Consider the following 16,607-nt stretch of genomic DNA (forward strand, 5'->3'; position numbering starts at 1 on the left):
CCCCACAGGAAGCCTGTGGACCGCCTGGTACATGTGTCCAGGGCTTAGTGGGAAGCCCATAAGACTTCAGGAAGCTGCTGGGGGTATCTGATCCCCATCATGCCAGGTTCATACTGTCCCTGTGGAGGAATCAGTCTCTGACACGTCACGTTTTTGCCTTTTTAAAACTGAGCTGGGCTAACCAAAGTCCATCCTGCTGCATGGGCATCAAGATCCCTTCTACCTGGCTCCCTAACCCCAAGAAGCTGGACTCACCAGCCTGGGTTCTGCCTAGAGTGCCACGACGGTGCCTGTGTGGGAACAGTGACTGCTCCCCTGTGTCACTCACAGCCCAGCCTCATCCAGATCCCCTCCCTTCAAGCTCCTGGCTCACTGTATACTATCAGTGCCAGGTGTCAGTAGGACTTTGTGGCCCTCCCTCCACACTGGGACCTTGGGCAACCAATGACCTTCAGTTCGTGTCTCAGCACACTTGAGTAGCAGAAGAGTCAGGGCAGATTTTTAAATTTATTTTATTTAAAGAGGAACACGTTGCTGCGGGTGGCACATAAGTAACAGAAGTGACTCAAGGCAGTGACCTGACTGGCTCTCACACTAGGATAAACTCCTAAGATGGGAGTCTGCTTCCCGGTCATTGACCTTTGTCTAGGCAGCTCCTAAGCAACAGCAGGCAAAGCCGCCACCCTTACACTGACCTGCTGGCTTCTGTCCTCCATGTGCGACAGTCCTTGGGTCCATTGAACTGGTGACTGTGCAGAAAGGAAAAGCCTCTAGAAGGCTTGGCCACCAGAATAGCCGCTGCAAGGTGGCTTGGTGGGAGACAACCCATGTCACAGGCCTGACAATACACTGTTAGGGATGATGAGGTGAGGCCATGGTGGGAGGGTCTGTGTTGTTTTGCTGAGCAATATTTACTGGACTGGTAGTTTAATTAACTGCTAGCAAGAGCTGGAGTCCCACATGGCCTGCTCTTAGCACAGGGGCAGCTGGGGAAACAGGACACACAGTGGACACACAGTCAACTGAAAAGCAGTGACATTTTTTCAGTGATCCATAACCCGTAATGGACTCAGTGACATTTCCTGATAATCCATGGGCTTCTGTACTGCAGGGTTTCATCTGTGGAAAACAGTTTTAATTTATTTGCAAAGGGACCTGGTCACTGGATAAAACTAGGGTGTGTGTGTGTGTGTGTGTGTGTGTGTGTGTGTGTGATTTTTTTTTCCTTTAAGAAAGATTTATTTTCTCATACTCTGTTGTCCTGAATCCCATGAATTCCTGTCTGGTTAGTTTTGTAGCCTTTTAGGGACAGTTTAGATCAAAGCAGAGCTTCGGGTCTGGGAGTTGATAAAGAATGACTTCTCCACATCATCTGATCCCACTAATTCAGCAAACGGATGAGGGAGGCTTCCTTGGGGTAGTTTACACTCATTCCCTCATGCTTTGCAGAACAACACTCTGTAGGGAACAACCCTGTGCAGGTCTCACACCTAGAGCTAGCTCCTGCTGCCCCTCAGCGCAGTCTCTGCAGTGAGCAGTTCTCATGGCACAGGCTGCCCCCTTAAGGCTCTTCCTGAAGAAGCGGAGACACTATTTTCCAGGCAGCTCCATAAGAACATGAGGGCACGGAGGGGAAGACAGAGGGAGTGGGGACAGTCAGGATGCACAATGGCAAACACCCACCTCCACCATCACCGTGTCTCTGGGGTCGTGGTCCCTTTAAGAACCTGCTGAAAGCTATCTCCTTGCAAATAGAAAAGTTCTTGTTCATGCACACCCATGGGCTCCTCCTGAATGGGTGGGATGGAGCAGGAGGCATCAATCTCAAAGGCCAAACCTTTATATCTGCCTGTGAGGACACTCACAGGGCACAGCCTGGGGAGTGCATCTGGGCAGAGCAGTGGGGCTCACTCACACCACAAGGGAGTGAGGGGGCTGCCCAATCCATTCCCGAGCAGGACCATGAGAGTGAAGCCAGTGGGAGAAAGCATCTTCCCAGGGGTGGTCCCAGAAGCAAAAGTAGATCCTAGGGCCCCTTACACAGCTTGGAGTTCAGGCAACCTTCCAGCAAGGGAAAACAGCCTCCCAAAGCAGGCCAGGAGAGTACACTGGGCCAGTAGAACATTCAGTGCTGAAGTCAGGAGAAGATGACTTCAAGAGACTGAAGTGGGAGAGCCAGGGATGGGAATTCTAACCCTGCTCTTCTCCCTTCACATTTGGGTTTTCATGGAAAACAACACTTATCGCTGCGGGGCCAAGCACCTTGCTCAGGCCTCATGGTGGGCAGGACGTTCCTTCCCTTCCCACCCAAGAGTTCTATGAGTTCTTCCTTGAGTGTTTCTTTTCCCACTTAGTCCAACCAAGAGAGTAAATGCACACACAGATATGTGCAGGGGGAGGAGACACACGCACTAGCACACAGACCCAGCAGCAGTGAGTCAGGACCTGCCAGGCAGGTGACGAGAGTCTGGGAAAAGCAAGGTACCACTGCGGAGAGCTCACCTGGATTTTTACTGAATATAAAAACCACAGGTGGGGCTGGAGAGATGGCTCAACGGTTAAGAGTACCAACTGCTCTTCCAGAGGTCCTGAGTTTAATTCCCAGAAACCACATGGTGGCTCACAACCATCTGTAATGGGGTCTGATGCCCTCTTCTGGTGTGTCTGAAGAGAGCAATGGCGGTGTACTCACATATATAAAATAAAGAAATCTTAAAAAACAAATAAACAAAGCCACAGGGTTGGGAAGGCAACTGAGCAGGTGAAGGCATTCGTCACCAAGCCTGAAGACCTGAGTGCTATCTCCAGGACTCACCTGACAGAAGAAGAGAACTGACGACCTTGAGGTGTCCTCTGACATCCACATGTGTGCCACTGCACATGTGTAAATTAAAAATAAATAAAATAAAACTACCACCTGGTATTGCTGTATTACACCTGGGTTTTCTGTTGCCCATACCTGGTCAATCTGTGTTTTAGAATCCCTGAAGTGTCTTATAAAGTGAATGATCATTTCTCCAAGGCTGGATGGAGCAAAGCTCAGAGCCCGAGCTATCCTCCAATATGAGGATGAACTATCAAAGTGGACACATGCTCTATACTCTTGAACCACTGAGATCCACTGGAGCAGGAGATGGGGTATGTGGAGAGGACCAGAGAGGATCAGGATTGGGCTGCAGGTGGTTTAGATTACAGACAGCAGACAGTCTGGGCAGGGAGAGGCAGGGAAGAGGCTCGGAGTCATCAAACATGACCTCCGCCTAGATCTCTTCCACAGTGTGGCTTCTGCACTGGCCAACCCTGTTGTCCTGGTTTGATGACAGCAGGTCACTTTACAGTGGGTAGGGGAAAGAGACCCAATCCTACTCTACCTGCTGCTCCCTGACCCAGTGCAATGTGAACCCTGCTCCAAGGAGCAGGGCTTGTGGTTGGTGTAGTAACCATGAAGGGTCAGGGCCACCCTGAAGGAAGACAACTATCACCCCAGCTTCCAGAAGCAGTCCAGATGCTTCCTTTGCCCCCCCCCCCCCCCCCCCCCCAGCCTAGCTAGCTTTAGGATTTCATCCTTGGCTGGCTGCGTTAGGGTCATGGTTAAGTCCCATGCCTTACCAAGTGGTACCCTCAGGACCAGAGGGTTGGGTGGAAGTGCTATATTGCATATATGCAGTCTAACAGTTCTCCCCTCTGAGCCCACAGCCTCTATGAGAAGCCCAGGAGCCCCACAAGTTTACTAGTCCCCACCAAGCACCCTCTGCTTAACACTACAGCTCCTTGCCCCTCCTACGCCTCCTTGTCGCTCTGCCTGCAAAGTGTCTATGTAGTGGACAACATACTCTGGGTACTACTGGCTGGCAATGTGACAAGCTGAGGTACACACAGGCAGCCATGCAGTAACCAAGCCAGCCCTCCACACAGCAGTGATCCCAGGAGACTCACTTGAAATTTTCAGGGTGCTCGGTGATGGCCATATTGATGACATCCAGGGCGTGCTGGTAATGCTTCTGGGCAGAGAAGAGCAGTGCTAGCAAGTGGAGGGCATTGGCATCATCCCTGCACATCGTCAGGGACTCCTGAAGACGCTCAATGGCGCTGGAGATCTGTCAGGAGAAACAGGCAGTTTAGGTACCTTAGACTCTGATTCTAGCGTGGAATGGCTCAGCCCTACTCAAGGAAGTCTGGGATACCAGAAGCAAGCATCTTGAATGGAAGGAGTAGGGAGCCTTAGGTATAGGCTGCCCACCACATGGGGAAGCCCCTTCCCAGAGCTTGGCTAACAGGTGGTGACCAAAGGCAGTGGGCAGCCTAGCTAGACGGTAGTCTTGGTTTTTGTACTCTGTGTTTTTCAACTTAGTAAGTAAGTATTGTTCTTTAGTAAGATTAGATAGGGAGGATGAGACCAGATCTCATCAGGGTCAAGGAAGCCATGGGAAAAGGTTGAGAAGCTACTGCAGGTGAGGCAAAGCCTTTCCCTCAGGTAGGGCAGACCTGTGGCCACAAAGAGCCCCAGTGTTTAGTCTGGATTTCCTTCCTCTCCTGGTGCTGAGCAAAGGACCTCCACTGCTCTGAGTCCTGCAGACAGATAGGCAAGGAAGGTGACACAACCCTGCCTCTGCTGCCTTGCCAAATCCTTGCTCCTAGTTGGGACTGGGAAAAATCTGATAGTCTCCTCCGTTGAGGAAGCTCTACTGAGCCCAACACGGCTTGGGATGGATCCTAAGGTCTCTGTGAATGTTGCTTTCTTCCATCTGATTCTACCAAGTACTTTCACCCTTCCCCTGACTGGATCACAGAGGTCAGAAAGTTCAGTGAACTCTCCTCATGTGGGCTGGCCTGAGAACCCTTTGCAAGGTCTGGGAAGTTTCCACAAATATTAAAGAGTGAAAGAAATTCTGATAGTTACCAATGGAAACATGCTCCTACCAAGGAGGCTGGGTTGTCCTGGTGTGTACCCATCCTTTACTACCTCCTCCTTCTCCAGCAAACACATGCAAGGTGATCTCTTGCTCCCAGGGTACCTGGGGCTACCTGCCACCTGCTATTTGAATCAAAAACAGGATGCTCTTTGGGGACTATTGGGCTGCTAGAGAAAGCAACACCTTATTTGTCAATTTGAAAGATCTGGGTCTCTTATCCCTGGGAGCTCCTACCTCTTGTAATTCCATTTCCTCCAGGTTAAGCATACATATGCCTTACCGAGATGAATCAAACTGGTAGGGTACACACAGCTGGACATGCTTGTGTGCCTTTTAACCTCTTGTCTGTTTAAACATCCCCATCCTGATGGGCTGGCATTTCAGATCTGGTTAGCACAGGCTGCTAAGGAGGTCCTGGTGTGTGCCCACCCTTCACTCCCTCCTCCTCAGTGTAGGGCAGTGGTTCTCAACCCTCCTAATGTTGTGACCCTTTAATACAGTCCCCAACTGTAAAATCATTCCATTGCTACTTGCTACCTGCATTTTCTGCTGTAATGAATCGTAATGCCTGATACACAGGCTGAGAATCTCTGATGCAGGCTAACTCTCCTATACTGTAGGTTCAAAGTGCTATGGTGGCATCTAGCCCATCACCTCCCCTCTCAGACTGGTTGTCCAACTCGGCTCAGTTCCCCAGCATGCATGCGGCTTCTTCTCCCTGCTACCTCAGTAAATGGTGGCCTCACTGCAAGGCCTTGCTTCTGTCAGAATGCCCGTCCATTCCCTTGCCTGGTGGTTGTGGACGCTGTGGCTACATAACCAGAAGAGAGAACTGGGAGAGACTTCGCATCAGGTAGGAAGGAGGAGGGTTAGGATGGCCTGTTTAGACAGTGTGCTAGCTACAACAAGCCCAGCAGAGACCAGGCTCCCCTGTCACTCTGTTCATGCTCACCACAGCAGGGAAAACAACTTGACAGGGTACCGATGGAGAGATACCTTCCCACTCACAGTCTCACAGGGCCAAGAGTTTTGGCTCCTGAGTAGGGTGGAGCATGTGCGCTACGGCTCGTCCACTGCTCTGCTGGTACCTAGGGCGAGGCAGGAACATCCCTCTGGTCTGTCTCATTTCCTCTGCAGTAGGATGTAGTCAGATGGGCAACTGTGCTTGTTCAGGGGCTGAGGTATGATACACACCCTACAAAGCACCAGTCTCTGTTTCCAGCTCAAGCCTCCCAAGACCCCACAACAAAGGAGCTGTCGGATTCTTCCTGCCACCCAAAGGGTGAGTGCCCACTGGCCGACTGGCCGCAGTCTTACTTCTGCATTAGGCTCTGTCACCAACAGGGCTCGATTTTTTTTTTTTTTTAATGCTGTGCTGTAGACTGAACCCAGGGCCTCTCATACGCTAAGCACATGTTCTATCACCGACCTATGCAGAGTCTTCTAAGAGTCTTGCTCACACCAGCCTCATGTGGTACATGGATTCCCACTAGGCCAGGCTCATCAATGGTCTTCTATGGCCTTGGATGAGGCCTCAGGCACCAAATGCCAGGTCTAGAAGTGTGCATAGGTCAAGAACATGAAGAACCAGCTAAGACTGGTGTGGCTACCATCTTAGTTTACGTGACCCTCCAAGTCTGGTCCTGCTCAGTGATTTACCAGACCAGACCCCAATATCTTAGGTATCCAAATGCCCAGATGTTATAGATCAGGGCAGCCAGCGGCGCTCTAGGCAGAGCCAGAAGGCAGGGTCACAGAGACCCAAATGGGTGATGATTCTAGCTTAAGAACCCACTCAAGGCCCTCAACCTTCTGAGACTTTCTAGACCTGGTGTCCCCGAGGAAACTGAGCACCAGCTCCCATTGGCCTGGCCAGCAATGCTTTTGGAAGATGGGCACTATTCATCAACCCAGGTGAATAACTGAAGAGATTAAAAAAACAAACCACCGAAGGTTTATCCTTAATGAAATTGGCAAGACAAGCCCCAGGCTCCTTTACAGATGGCTAAAAATAGAGCGGTCTCAGGTAACTTTCCATCTGTTTCCAGAAGCTGAGTGATGCCTCCAGAGGAGAGGCATGCAGTGAGCAGGACCTGGGAGTCCGGATGGTGGGTATATGGCAGAGGTGGCCAAGTGATGAATGAGTCACGGGGGAGGAGAAACAGACGCCGGGCAGGAGGAATGGGAGGGGACACCGGGGAGGGAAGAGCTGAGAGAGAAGGGCTCAGAGAGGAAGATGGAGGGCTCAGATTGACAAGTCAGGCTGGACAGGCACGAGGAGTCCCAGGTAAGGCAAGAAGGAAGGGTTTTCAGTAGTGAGATTTCACCAAGAGTGAGAATTCCAGAAAAAGTGGGCTCCAGGGGAAGGAAAGGAGCGGGGAAGGCAGAGTCCCACTGCCCTTGGGCCAGAGGAGACAGTCCAGTTGCTCAAAGGTTAGGTCTGATGATGACGGGCCCAGCCTACCTCCAAGTGGACCACGAGCTTCTTGACTGGGGCAGTGTGGACTTTGGAGCAAAGGCCCCTGGCTCCACCACTTCCTAGGCTTAGGAGGGCCTCAGTTTCTCAGGGATCCAATGAGGTCATGTTCCTGGGTGGGATGCTGTCTATGTATGAATGTGGATTTCTTTTTCTCTTTTGCTTGGTTTCTTGAGACAATGTCTTACAGTGTATTCCAGACTAGCCTGGAACTCCATCAGTAGCCCATGCTGGCCTCAATCTTCAGAATTCTGCCTTAGCCTTTCAAGTGTCAGGGTTGCAGGCTGCACACCATACCTGGCTGTAACCAGGGTCTATGAGGCTTTCTCCAGGCAGCTTGGAGTTGAGCATGTTTCCCAGTGGCAGGAAAGGAGATCTGTACTGGGCTCTCAGGCTACCTACGGTAGTCCCCAAACAGGGTGTATGAGAGTCAGCATGCATGGGTCAAGGTCACCAGTGGCTGAGGTCTGCAGAGTGCACAAAGCCAGAGACCCTGAAGGCATGATTTAAGGGAGTGTTATGATGGTTGTGGTCTCCCGACACTGACCTCATGGATGTCTATGGGGAAAAGGGGGGTAACCTAGAGAGCTGCAGGTGGTCATGCTGGTGATGGTCTTGGTGGGACAAAGGTAGTTAGTGGATAGAAGGACCCTACTGAACCCCCGAGGTCAGGGCCTGCAGTGGTATCTTTAGGATCAGGGGAGAGCTTTGGGTCACACAAGTAGCCAATCCAGAAATAGCCCCATGTGCCAATCACTCTTTCCCTGCACTGGGGGTAGGGTGCAGGACACAAGCAAATATTGTGGTCACTTACCCATTTCTCAGACTGCAATATTCTAAGAAAAGTCAGGGCACAGAATAACCTTTCCTGTGTGTCTACCTAAGTGGGCTGAGGTGTAACCACACTGATAGAATCCGAAGTAGACCCCTCACACAAAGATGCTCACATGAAAGAGAAGGACTCCAAGGGACAGAGAGAGGCGGTCAGATGCCCCATAGATCTGAGGGTTAGGAACTGTGCCAACACACCTGACGGACGAGGGCCAGCTGCAGGGAGACATAGAAGATTATCTGGGGGTCATCGGGTGCCAGTGCCTGGGCTCTGCAGGGGAGAGGGAGTCAAAAGTCAGTTCCTACCAAGTAAGCATCGTGCCAGCCTTGTTCTGGGTGCTGTGGGCAATATGGTGGGAGACTCTGCCAGCCCCTCTCAGATGTCAGCCAGTGGCTCACACAGGTGACAGATGTCAAGGGAAGGGAAGGAGAGGGATGGGGGAGACATCTGTGCATGTTGCCTGGTTGTTCTTCTATGAGCACCTGTCAGCCTGACTGTGGCTTTCCTGCTAAAAGACAGCACACTGCCCCAAGGAGGATGCAGGCCTCTTCCTGCCTGAGCAAGAAGCTCCAGGGGTGGCAACACTGGCGGGGAGAGGTGGGGAAGCCTCAGGTGTTACTTAGGATTAGAATATCTTGCTTTTGTACCTGGGGAACAACCTGACCCAGAGGGAGCCTGCTGGGTCACATGCTACAATCAAAGTGGTTACAAGGAGACCTAGCCAGGCCCTCCCAATAACATCCCTATCACTTTTGTGTGAGGCATGAAGGCTTAAAGGGAACACATGGGTCAGGCCAGGGGACGGAGGCTCAGGCGTATGAGCAAGGTGGGGCCTAAGGAAGGGGTTTATTGCTTCCTTCACTCCCAAATCCAGGAAAATTCTGTGAGGTCCAGGCTGTGGGTGGGAGGTTCCTGAAGCTCTGATGAGGTCAGGCAGAGGCTGGAAGGACTTGGTGGTTCTCGGCCCTCCTAATGCTGCAACCCTTTAACAGTCCCTCAAGTTATAGTGACCACCAACCATAAAATTACTTCACTGCTACTTAACTGTAATTTTGCTACTCTTGTGAACCATACTGTAAATATTTGATATACAGAATCTCTGATATACAATCCCCAAGTTGAGCAACCCCAAGGCAATCCACAGGCTGAGAACTGCTGCCATATAGGCTGCTTTTCCTGGCTTATGTCATCACAGCACCAGTGGAGGCCTAAGAGCCCCAGGAAGGGGCAAGGGTTGGGCCCGCAGATGTAGAAACCCAGTGGTGAGCTGCCCACAGGGCTCTCCAGTGCCCAGGGTTACGGGCAAAGTCAGCTGACTACAACATCATCCTGCCTGCTGGGTGACCTCCTGGCAATTTGGTTTCCTTATCCATAAAAGGGAGACAGAAACATCCATTGCAGAGAGTGAACCGGCATCGAGGGACCCTCCATTTTATCATTCTGCATGCAAAAAGGCAAAGGGTTAGGTCCTCTCACCTCTCCAATGTCTGCAGTGCCTTGCGGTGAAGTTCATCTTGCTTGGACTTCAGGGTGGCTACAGGAGACACCATAGATTGAGGGGTCACTAAAGAGGCATAAATCTCTCGGGCCCATCCCCAGGGCACAGGAACTTGGTAAGGAAGGAACCTATCAGGGCCCCATGTGCAACCTCAGGGTGCAGTAACAGGGTACAAGGCACAGGAGCCTGCTGTGGCTACAAATGCAGACTAGCTAAGGGACTGGTGACCACCTCACTAGCCAGGATGACAGTGCCCGAAGATCTATGATGTAATGTGTGAGGGTCAGAAGACAGCCAGGACCAGACTATTCTCTATGGCTTCAAGGGTACCTTGAGGCTACACACAGGAGCAGGTACTATGAGATGCAGGCAAAATCTGAGTGGGGTTCATCACCTCCTCCCTTCCACACTTCAAAGACACAAAAATAGGTGTCCGTCTGCTCAATGGGGAGGTACCAGGCTGAACTAGAATGGCTAGGAATGAAGCATATGGGCAGGAGGGATAAGAACCCTGATACTCCTGTAGATACCTGGGTCTGTGTCATGTTTGAGGAGGGATTTCAAAGACCCTAGAGGATTGCTGCAAGCCAAGGGTACAGGCAAGCCTATGAGGAGCAGAGGACGCCACAGAGGGGTAAGGACAGATGGCATTATAGACAGAGAGCAGTACAGGCAGTGTGGCACCTACATGGTGACAGACTGGTGAAGGACAGATAACACTGTAGACAGAGCAGTACAGGCAGTATGGCTGGGCGGTACCTACATGGTGACAGACTGGTGAAGGACAGATGGCACTGTATGCAGACAGCAGTACAGGAAGTGTGGCACCTACATGGTGACAGACTGGTGAAAGACAGATGGCACTGTATGCAGAGAGCAGTACAGGCAGTGTGGCACCTACATGGTGACAGACTGATGAAAGACAGATGGCACTGTATGCAGAGAGCAGTACAGGCAGTGTGGCACCTACATGGTGACAGACTGGTGAAGGACAGATGGCACTGTAGACAGAGATCAGTACAGGCAGTGTGGCTGGGCGGCACCTACATGGTGACAGACTGGGTCCATGAGGAGGACTGGCACACAAGCGGTTGTATGAGCACCAGCAGAAACTCTTGGAACTGAGAGACGAATATGCACATGTGTGCAGTAGGGAATGTATGTGCATGCACATGTCATGTGCATGTATGTGTGTGTGTGTGTGTGTGTGTGTGTGTGCATGCCATGTTGCAGAGGAGTGCTCGTGTCTGTGAGGAGAAACAAGGACAGATCACTAGTAGAATGAGATGTTGTGGAGACAGGAAGCCTGAAGCATCATCCCAGGGCAGACAGTCCTGAGGCCAGGCACTCACCGTCAGTAGCCTGCAGGCTATAGGTGAGGCCCAGGGCCAGGTAGCCTTTAGGTAGGAACTCTCCCGCTTCCTCTCCAAGGCCAATTACCACCATGGCAAAGTGTTCTGCCTCTTCCAGCTGCAAAGAAGAGAGGTTGTGGTCACTGGGGTGGGCTTTGTTGTCCTGAGCAGGGAAGGCAACACAGTCACCAACCTGTGACACTGTCAGCCGCAAGTACAAACAGAACAGTTCCCCAAACTGGAACTGTAGGCAGCGTGACTTATCCTGGCCATATGACTAAGTAGGAGAGCCAGCCAGCTGTTTGATCTACCAGGAAATGCCTTCCTAGACCTGTTCTCCCTCCAAGGAGCCAGTGTTCAAGGTCACAGGTCCTGGCTCTTCTAGAAAGACAATCCCCAAAGCCTGCTGTGGTCTCCGGAGGCCTGTTCTGCAGACAGGGAGCCAGACCTGGTGCTGGGCCTTGGGAACTTGTGCCTGTTGAACACGGCCAACCTGCAGAGTAGGCAGGCTGCCATACAGGCTAGTCTAGGGCTCTCTCCCTCCCTTCCCGAGCAGGGGAAAAAGGCCTAGGGCTGTTTTTGTCCTGGGAGCAGGAGACTGTTCCAGTTGGAAAAGGCCCAACTGGCACGGGTCACATGGGCACACATAATTACACACAGCATGGGACACAAGGAGAAGGCCCAGGAGGCAGAATTTATGGACACCCCGTGGCACCCATAGCAATGAGGCTGGCTAGAGGGTAGGGCTGGGGCTAAGGCTATGTCTATTCTCATGTGTCGCCACTAACTCTTCCCTAGGTGCCTGTGGTAGTTTGAAATTGCTTGGCCCACGGGAAGTGGCACTATTGCTGGAGGAAGTGTGTCACTGTGCAGGTGGGCTTTAAAGTCTTGTAACTCTCAAGCTCTGCCCAGTGTGGAAAAAGACCTTCCTCCTGGCTGCCGTTGGTCAAGATGTAGAACTCTTGACTCTTCCAGCGCCATGCCTGCTTGCTTGCTTCCTGCCATGATAACGGACTGAACCTCTGAACCTGTAAGCCAGCCCCAATTAAATGTTGTCCTTGGTCGTGGTGTGTTTTCCATGAAACCCTAAGTCAGTGCAAAGCATAGCAGTATGTCTATGGATCACCCAGAACATCGGCTCCCAGGAACCCAGGGTTGCTCCCTTCAACATCTCCCTCCCACTCACACACATTTCCACACCACCAGACAGACAGCCACACCCCAACCACAGGTATTCCAGCCAGCCAGAGATCACACAGGCAGTCCAGTGAAGGTGAGATTCATGTTCATGTTGGCTTCCCAGTGGCCAACCCTACACATATCCTGACTTAAGGTGATTTCCCCAATATCCATAGGGCAGGTCTGACTGCCAGGCAAGGCTGGGGAGGGTGCACAGGTAAAGTTTCTCTGCTTGGATTGCAAAAGGAATGCCTGAGCCAGAGCCTGTTAGCTGTGGAGCAATGTCTCAGTCTGGACACAGCTGTAATGAGCCAGGTGCATAAAAGCAGGCAAAGAAAACCCCTAAGACCTGAAGGGGCAGAGGACCCACTGTGCAAGAAATGAGAAGATTCCTGAGGCTCAGGCTTGTTCCCACAGGGCCAACACTATTTTGTGTTCTGATGCCACCCACACAGCAGGATTTCTGCATGTGGGCTCACTGCAGTCATTATAAAGGAAAAAATGATATTAATTCCAAGTAAGTTAATGTACAATACAATAATTACACATAGTATTAATGGATGTGAATACTTTAGCTAGAAAATGGGGGGGATGCTGTCACAGCAAAATAAAAACTAAATAGAAACAAAACGTTTTATTAGGTCCTGTCTTTCTTCCTCTAAAACAGGTGTGGCAATCCTAAAGCTTTAGAATTTGGCCCTGTCACCCTGGTTCTGAAGTGCCAGGACCCCAGCCAGACTCAGAATCAGCTCCTGTCCTCACAGAGGTAGAGCCCTGTAGTGATGAGGATGGAGCGCTGGGCACATTGCCTGGCCTCCAGTCCTTTGAGGTTATCCTGGGGGCCTCAGTCCCTGCTTCTGTAAACTGGGGCAATAGTGTCCCCCTCAGAGGGCTGCTGGGAGGACTGGTACCATGATACTGTGATGTCTGGTGTGCTTGACTAATTGTCAAGATCAACAGCAGTAACTATATGTATTGTGGCATATATATGGTTCTTGGCTGCACAACACTATTTCTACCCTTGCTAGCCTCCTCTTGCTGGGATCTCAGGCCCAGACTCAAGACACTTCCTCCTCACCTCCAACCTAGGCAGCTAGTGGTCCTCCAGAATACATGTAGGTGAGGGTTTCCCAGCGTTGTCTCTTGTCCCCACTCCGATGCTGTCTCCTAACATTTACCCAGAGTAGCCATGGCCACCTAGAGAAGGTCCTCCCTGCCTCCGGATTTCTAGGCAGCCTGAGGCCTGACAGCCATGTCATGGCACCACTGCATGAGGCACCGGGAGCTTATGCGACCCTCAGCCTCACAGTCAGCCAGTCAGCAAAAGGTAGAGCTGTGTGTGGCTCCTGCCCAGGCCGGTTGGAGGGGTTCATAGCTACCCTCTACGCTCTCAGCTTCCTTCCCTGACACTTGGGAAAGCACAGCACGCACGGCGCATTGCACTGGGTGATCCTCCAGTGGTTCCTCTTCGCTCAAGCTTCTCTGTCTCCGAGGGTTTCCTAATTTGGTTCCTGCACAGCAGACTCAGAGCTGAGCTGGCACACTTACTGGACTCAGGCTGCCTTCCATCTCCTGCAGCCTCATTCACCTGGACTACCACCTCAGACGCTCTACCTGCTTCCTCTCTTCCGGGGACTGGAGAGACCTCCTGAGACTGCAGGCTCTGTTTAACGACCTCCGGTCTCTCCTGAGCCCCTTCCAGTAGGGCCTGGAGCTGCTTTGTGGAAAGTCTGTTTTTTTTTTTAATTCAGGGAGTAACAGGCACTTTCAAACTTGTACAAGGCAGCAGCAAGAGAGCTGGTGAGCTTCCCTACTTCCTGAACCCCATGCTCCTGGGATTGGAAAGCAAAGCCGCCTGTTCTCCAAGTGCCGTAAACAAGAGTGGCAACCATCTGTCACACACCTGCCATGTGCCATGCACAGATACACCATCTCCTATAGCTCACAGCCACCCGATTAGTGGGCACACCAGCTCCCAGACTGTAGATGAGGGAACTGAGGCACACACAGAGAGAATCTAAGTCGCACAAGCTAGTGAGTAGGTGACTAAAGACTCGAACCCTATCTGTTTTCCATAACCTATACTCTTTCCCGTACCTCTCTGCTCGCTCAGGGCATAGAGACCCCATGAGACACACATTACAGACCATATCCTGTTTCACAGCCTCTCCTGCTGTCTGTGTGGCATACAGTATACACACATGCCCTGGCCTCTACGTCTCCTCAAGAGGTTCCAACCTTTTAAATTAAATCAGTTTTAAATACGTTTGGAGGGAGTCAAGAAAATGTCTACCTCTTTTCTATCTGCTCCCCAAATCTGCCTTGTGGCCAGAAAGCCAGGCAAAGCAATTGCAGAAGGTACTTAATCAGAAACAGTAGGCAAAGGTCACAGTGAAGAGATAGGCTTCCTGAAGGGCAGGAGCACAGGCACTCAGCAGCATCACTTACTGGCCTCAGAAATGACAGCGTTCTGCCCTGGAGAAGCAGACCACAGTTCAATCCATGCCCAAGGTGAGTACAAACCAGACTCTAAGAGGTCCAAAGTGAGGCTGGGGCTGTGAAGATGGCCCAGCAGTCAAGAGCACTGGCTGTTCTTCCAGAAGATCTAGGTTAGGTTCCTAGCACCCACATGGTGGTTCACAACCATCTGTAACTCCAGTCCCAGAGGATCTGATACCCTCTTCTGGCCTCTGTGGGCATTGCACACACAGTGCACAGACATACACGCAGGGAAAACAGCCACAGAGAACAAAAACAAATGAAAACTAACTGTAATAAAAGAAGAGGGAGTGGGAGGTGTCCAGAGGAAGCGTCCAAATCAGGAAGGCTGCCCAGCTCAGCCTCATCCCTACTCCCCTGAAGAGCCTTGCTGACAGCCAACATTCAAACTATTCTCCGTCCCTGGGAACAGCCGGCCTTTCTCCCACTTTCTGATGATACGTCTCCACGTTTAAGCTTCCTTTTGGGCTTTTCTATTTATGTTGTCATTGATTACTTTGCTCCTAACTCATCTGATTTCAATTTGGACTGATTTGATCCTAATTTTATTACCATGTAATCTGAATGCACATAATCACTGTAATTATGCTGTGGAGGGAAATGGCTCCTCCACAGCGGGAAGACCTAAATTTAGGGCTTCCTGGCAGGGCGCCTTTAGTAGCCTCCCCAGCCCTGCTCCCAGAGACATGGGGACTTTAGGCTTCATGTAGGGGATGAGCCCAGGGCTCCCTCTCAGAGGCCTTGGAATGAGGAGTCTGAGCTGACAGTTGGGTAACTCAGCCCTCCACACCTTCAGCTCCCAGCACCCTTGGCTGCAAGGGTTTTTTGCCCGGGACTCTGCAGTTGGCAGCCGTGCAGCCTGCAGCTGCATGCCACCCACAACAGAGTGGGAGCTTGCTCTGGATTCTAAATGCAGAGGAAGGAATGGGGGCTCCCTAGCCTGCTGGGGAGGATATGTGGGGTACAAGATGACAGGTGTGAGGGATGACGAACTTGCTCTGTGTTACTCAGAGCAAAAGGGACTCTCTCTCACGCCAGGAAGCTGACTGGGACCAAAGTAAAGATTATCTTGAGACAGTTACCAGTCAGAGCAGCACTCTCTAGGATCCATGTCCTGGGTCGGAGCCCATCAAAGGCCCGGGCTCAGGACCCCAGCCCTCTGTGTTCTTACTGCTTCAAGCTCCTGACCTTTTGGGGATGCTTTCAAGAGCCCCCAGTAAAGGCTATCAGCTGAGCAGAAATATCCTTTGAGCTGAGTTTCCTTCTAACAGCTGCCTCAGCAGAAGTGGGGACCAGACAGCAGGATCTAGGAAAGTCTAGGGATTCAGTAAGAACAAAGAAGGGGCTGCAAGGAGGCCATCTTTGTTTTGTCTCAGGCTAGGCTTGACTTCAACCCCTCCCCTTCTGGTCTACCTCTAGGCTGGTCTAGGTAACTCTGAGGTCTAGCCTGCCACCCCACCCCTCCTACTTCCCATCTGTTTGACTCTCTGAAGATAACATTTCAAAGTTGAGCCATGGTCAGATACTGTCCCAACTGGGGCTATGCTGTCAAGATTGAGGTTAGTGGGGCCTCCTGCCCCTACACAAAGGTGGCACCCTGTCTTGTACTGCAAACATCCCCACATCATTCGCACTTTCTAGAGTACTCCCCAGGAGGTCACTGGACCTGGGCTCTTCCTGCCATACCCTCACCTCACATGGCACTCACCCAATGCAGGGACCCAATGCAGACTTTGGCAGCCATCAGGGGCACTGTGGGGTCCGAGGGCTGCAACTTCATGCACTCACGTAGCAGCGACACGGCGTAGGCTGACTGCAGAGCAAGAGTAGGCAACACAATCACTGGCCACCCTAGATC

General features: G+C 51.6%; 1 protein-coding gene across 2 annotated transcripts in view; it reads right to left on the reverse strand.

Annotated features, from left to right (window-relative positions):
* The window catches only part of Ttc7a (tetratricopeptide repeat domain 7A), a 105,571-nt gene that overhangs the window by 33,760 nt on the left and 55,204 nt on the right, over window positions 1-16,607 (reverse strand). For both annotated transcript variants that reach the window (XM_031357419.1, XM_031357420.1), the window contains exons 11-15: window positions 16,458-16,562; window positions 11,072-11,189; window positions 9,698-9,755; window positions 8,419-8,491; window positions 3,937-4,097 (exon numbers count right to left, since the gene is read on the reverse strand). In XM_031357419.1, the coding sequence (XP_031213279.1) occupies window positions 3,937-4,097; window positions 8,419-8,491; window positions 9,698-9,755; window positions 11,072-11,189; window positions 16,458-16,562 (515 nt within the window). The remainder of the gene's footprint in view (window positions 1-3,936; window positions 4,098-8,418; window positions 8,492-9,697; window positions 9,756-11,071; window positions 11,190-16,457; window positions 16,563-16,607) is intronic.

Source organism: Mastomys coucha, unplaced genomic scaffold (genome assembly GCF_008632895.1).
Source record: "Mastomys coucha isolate ucsf_1 unplaced genomic scaffold, UCSF_Mcou_1 pScaffold6, whole genome shotgun sequence".
Classification (NCBI taxonomy): domain Eukaryota; kingdom Metazoa; phylum Chordata; class Mammalia; order Rodentia; family Muridae; genus Mastomys; species Mastomys coucha.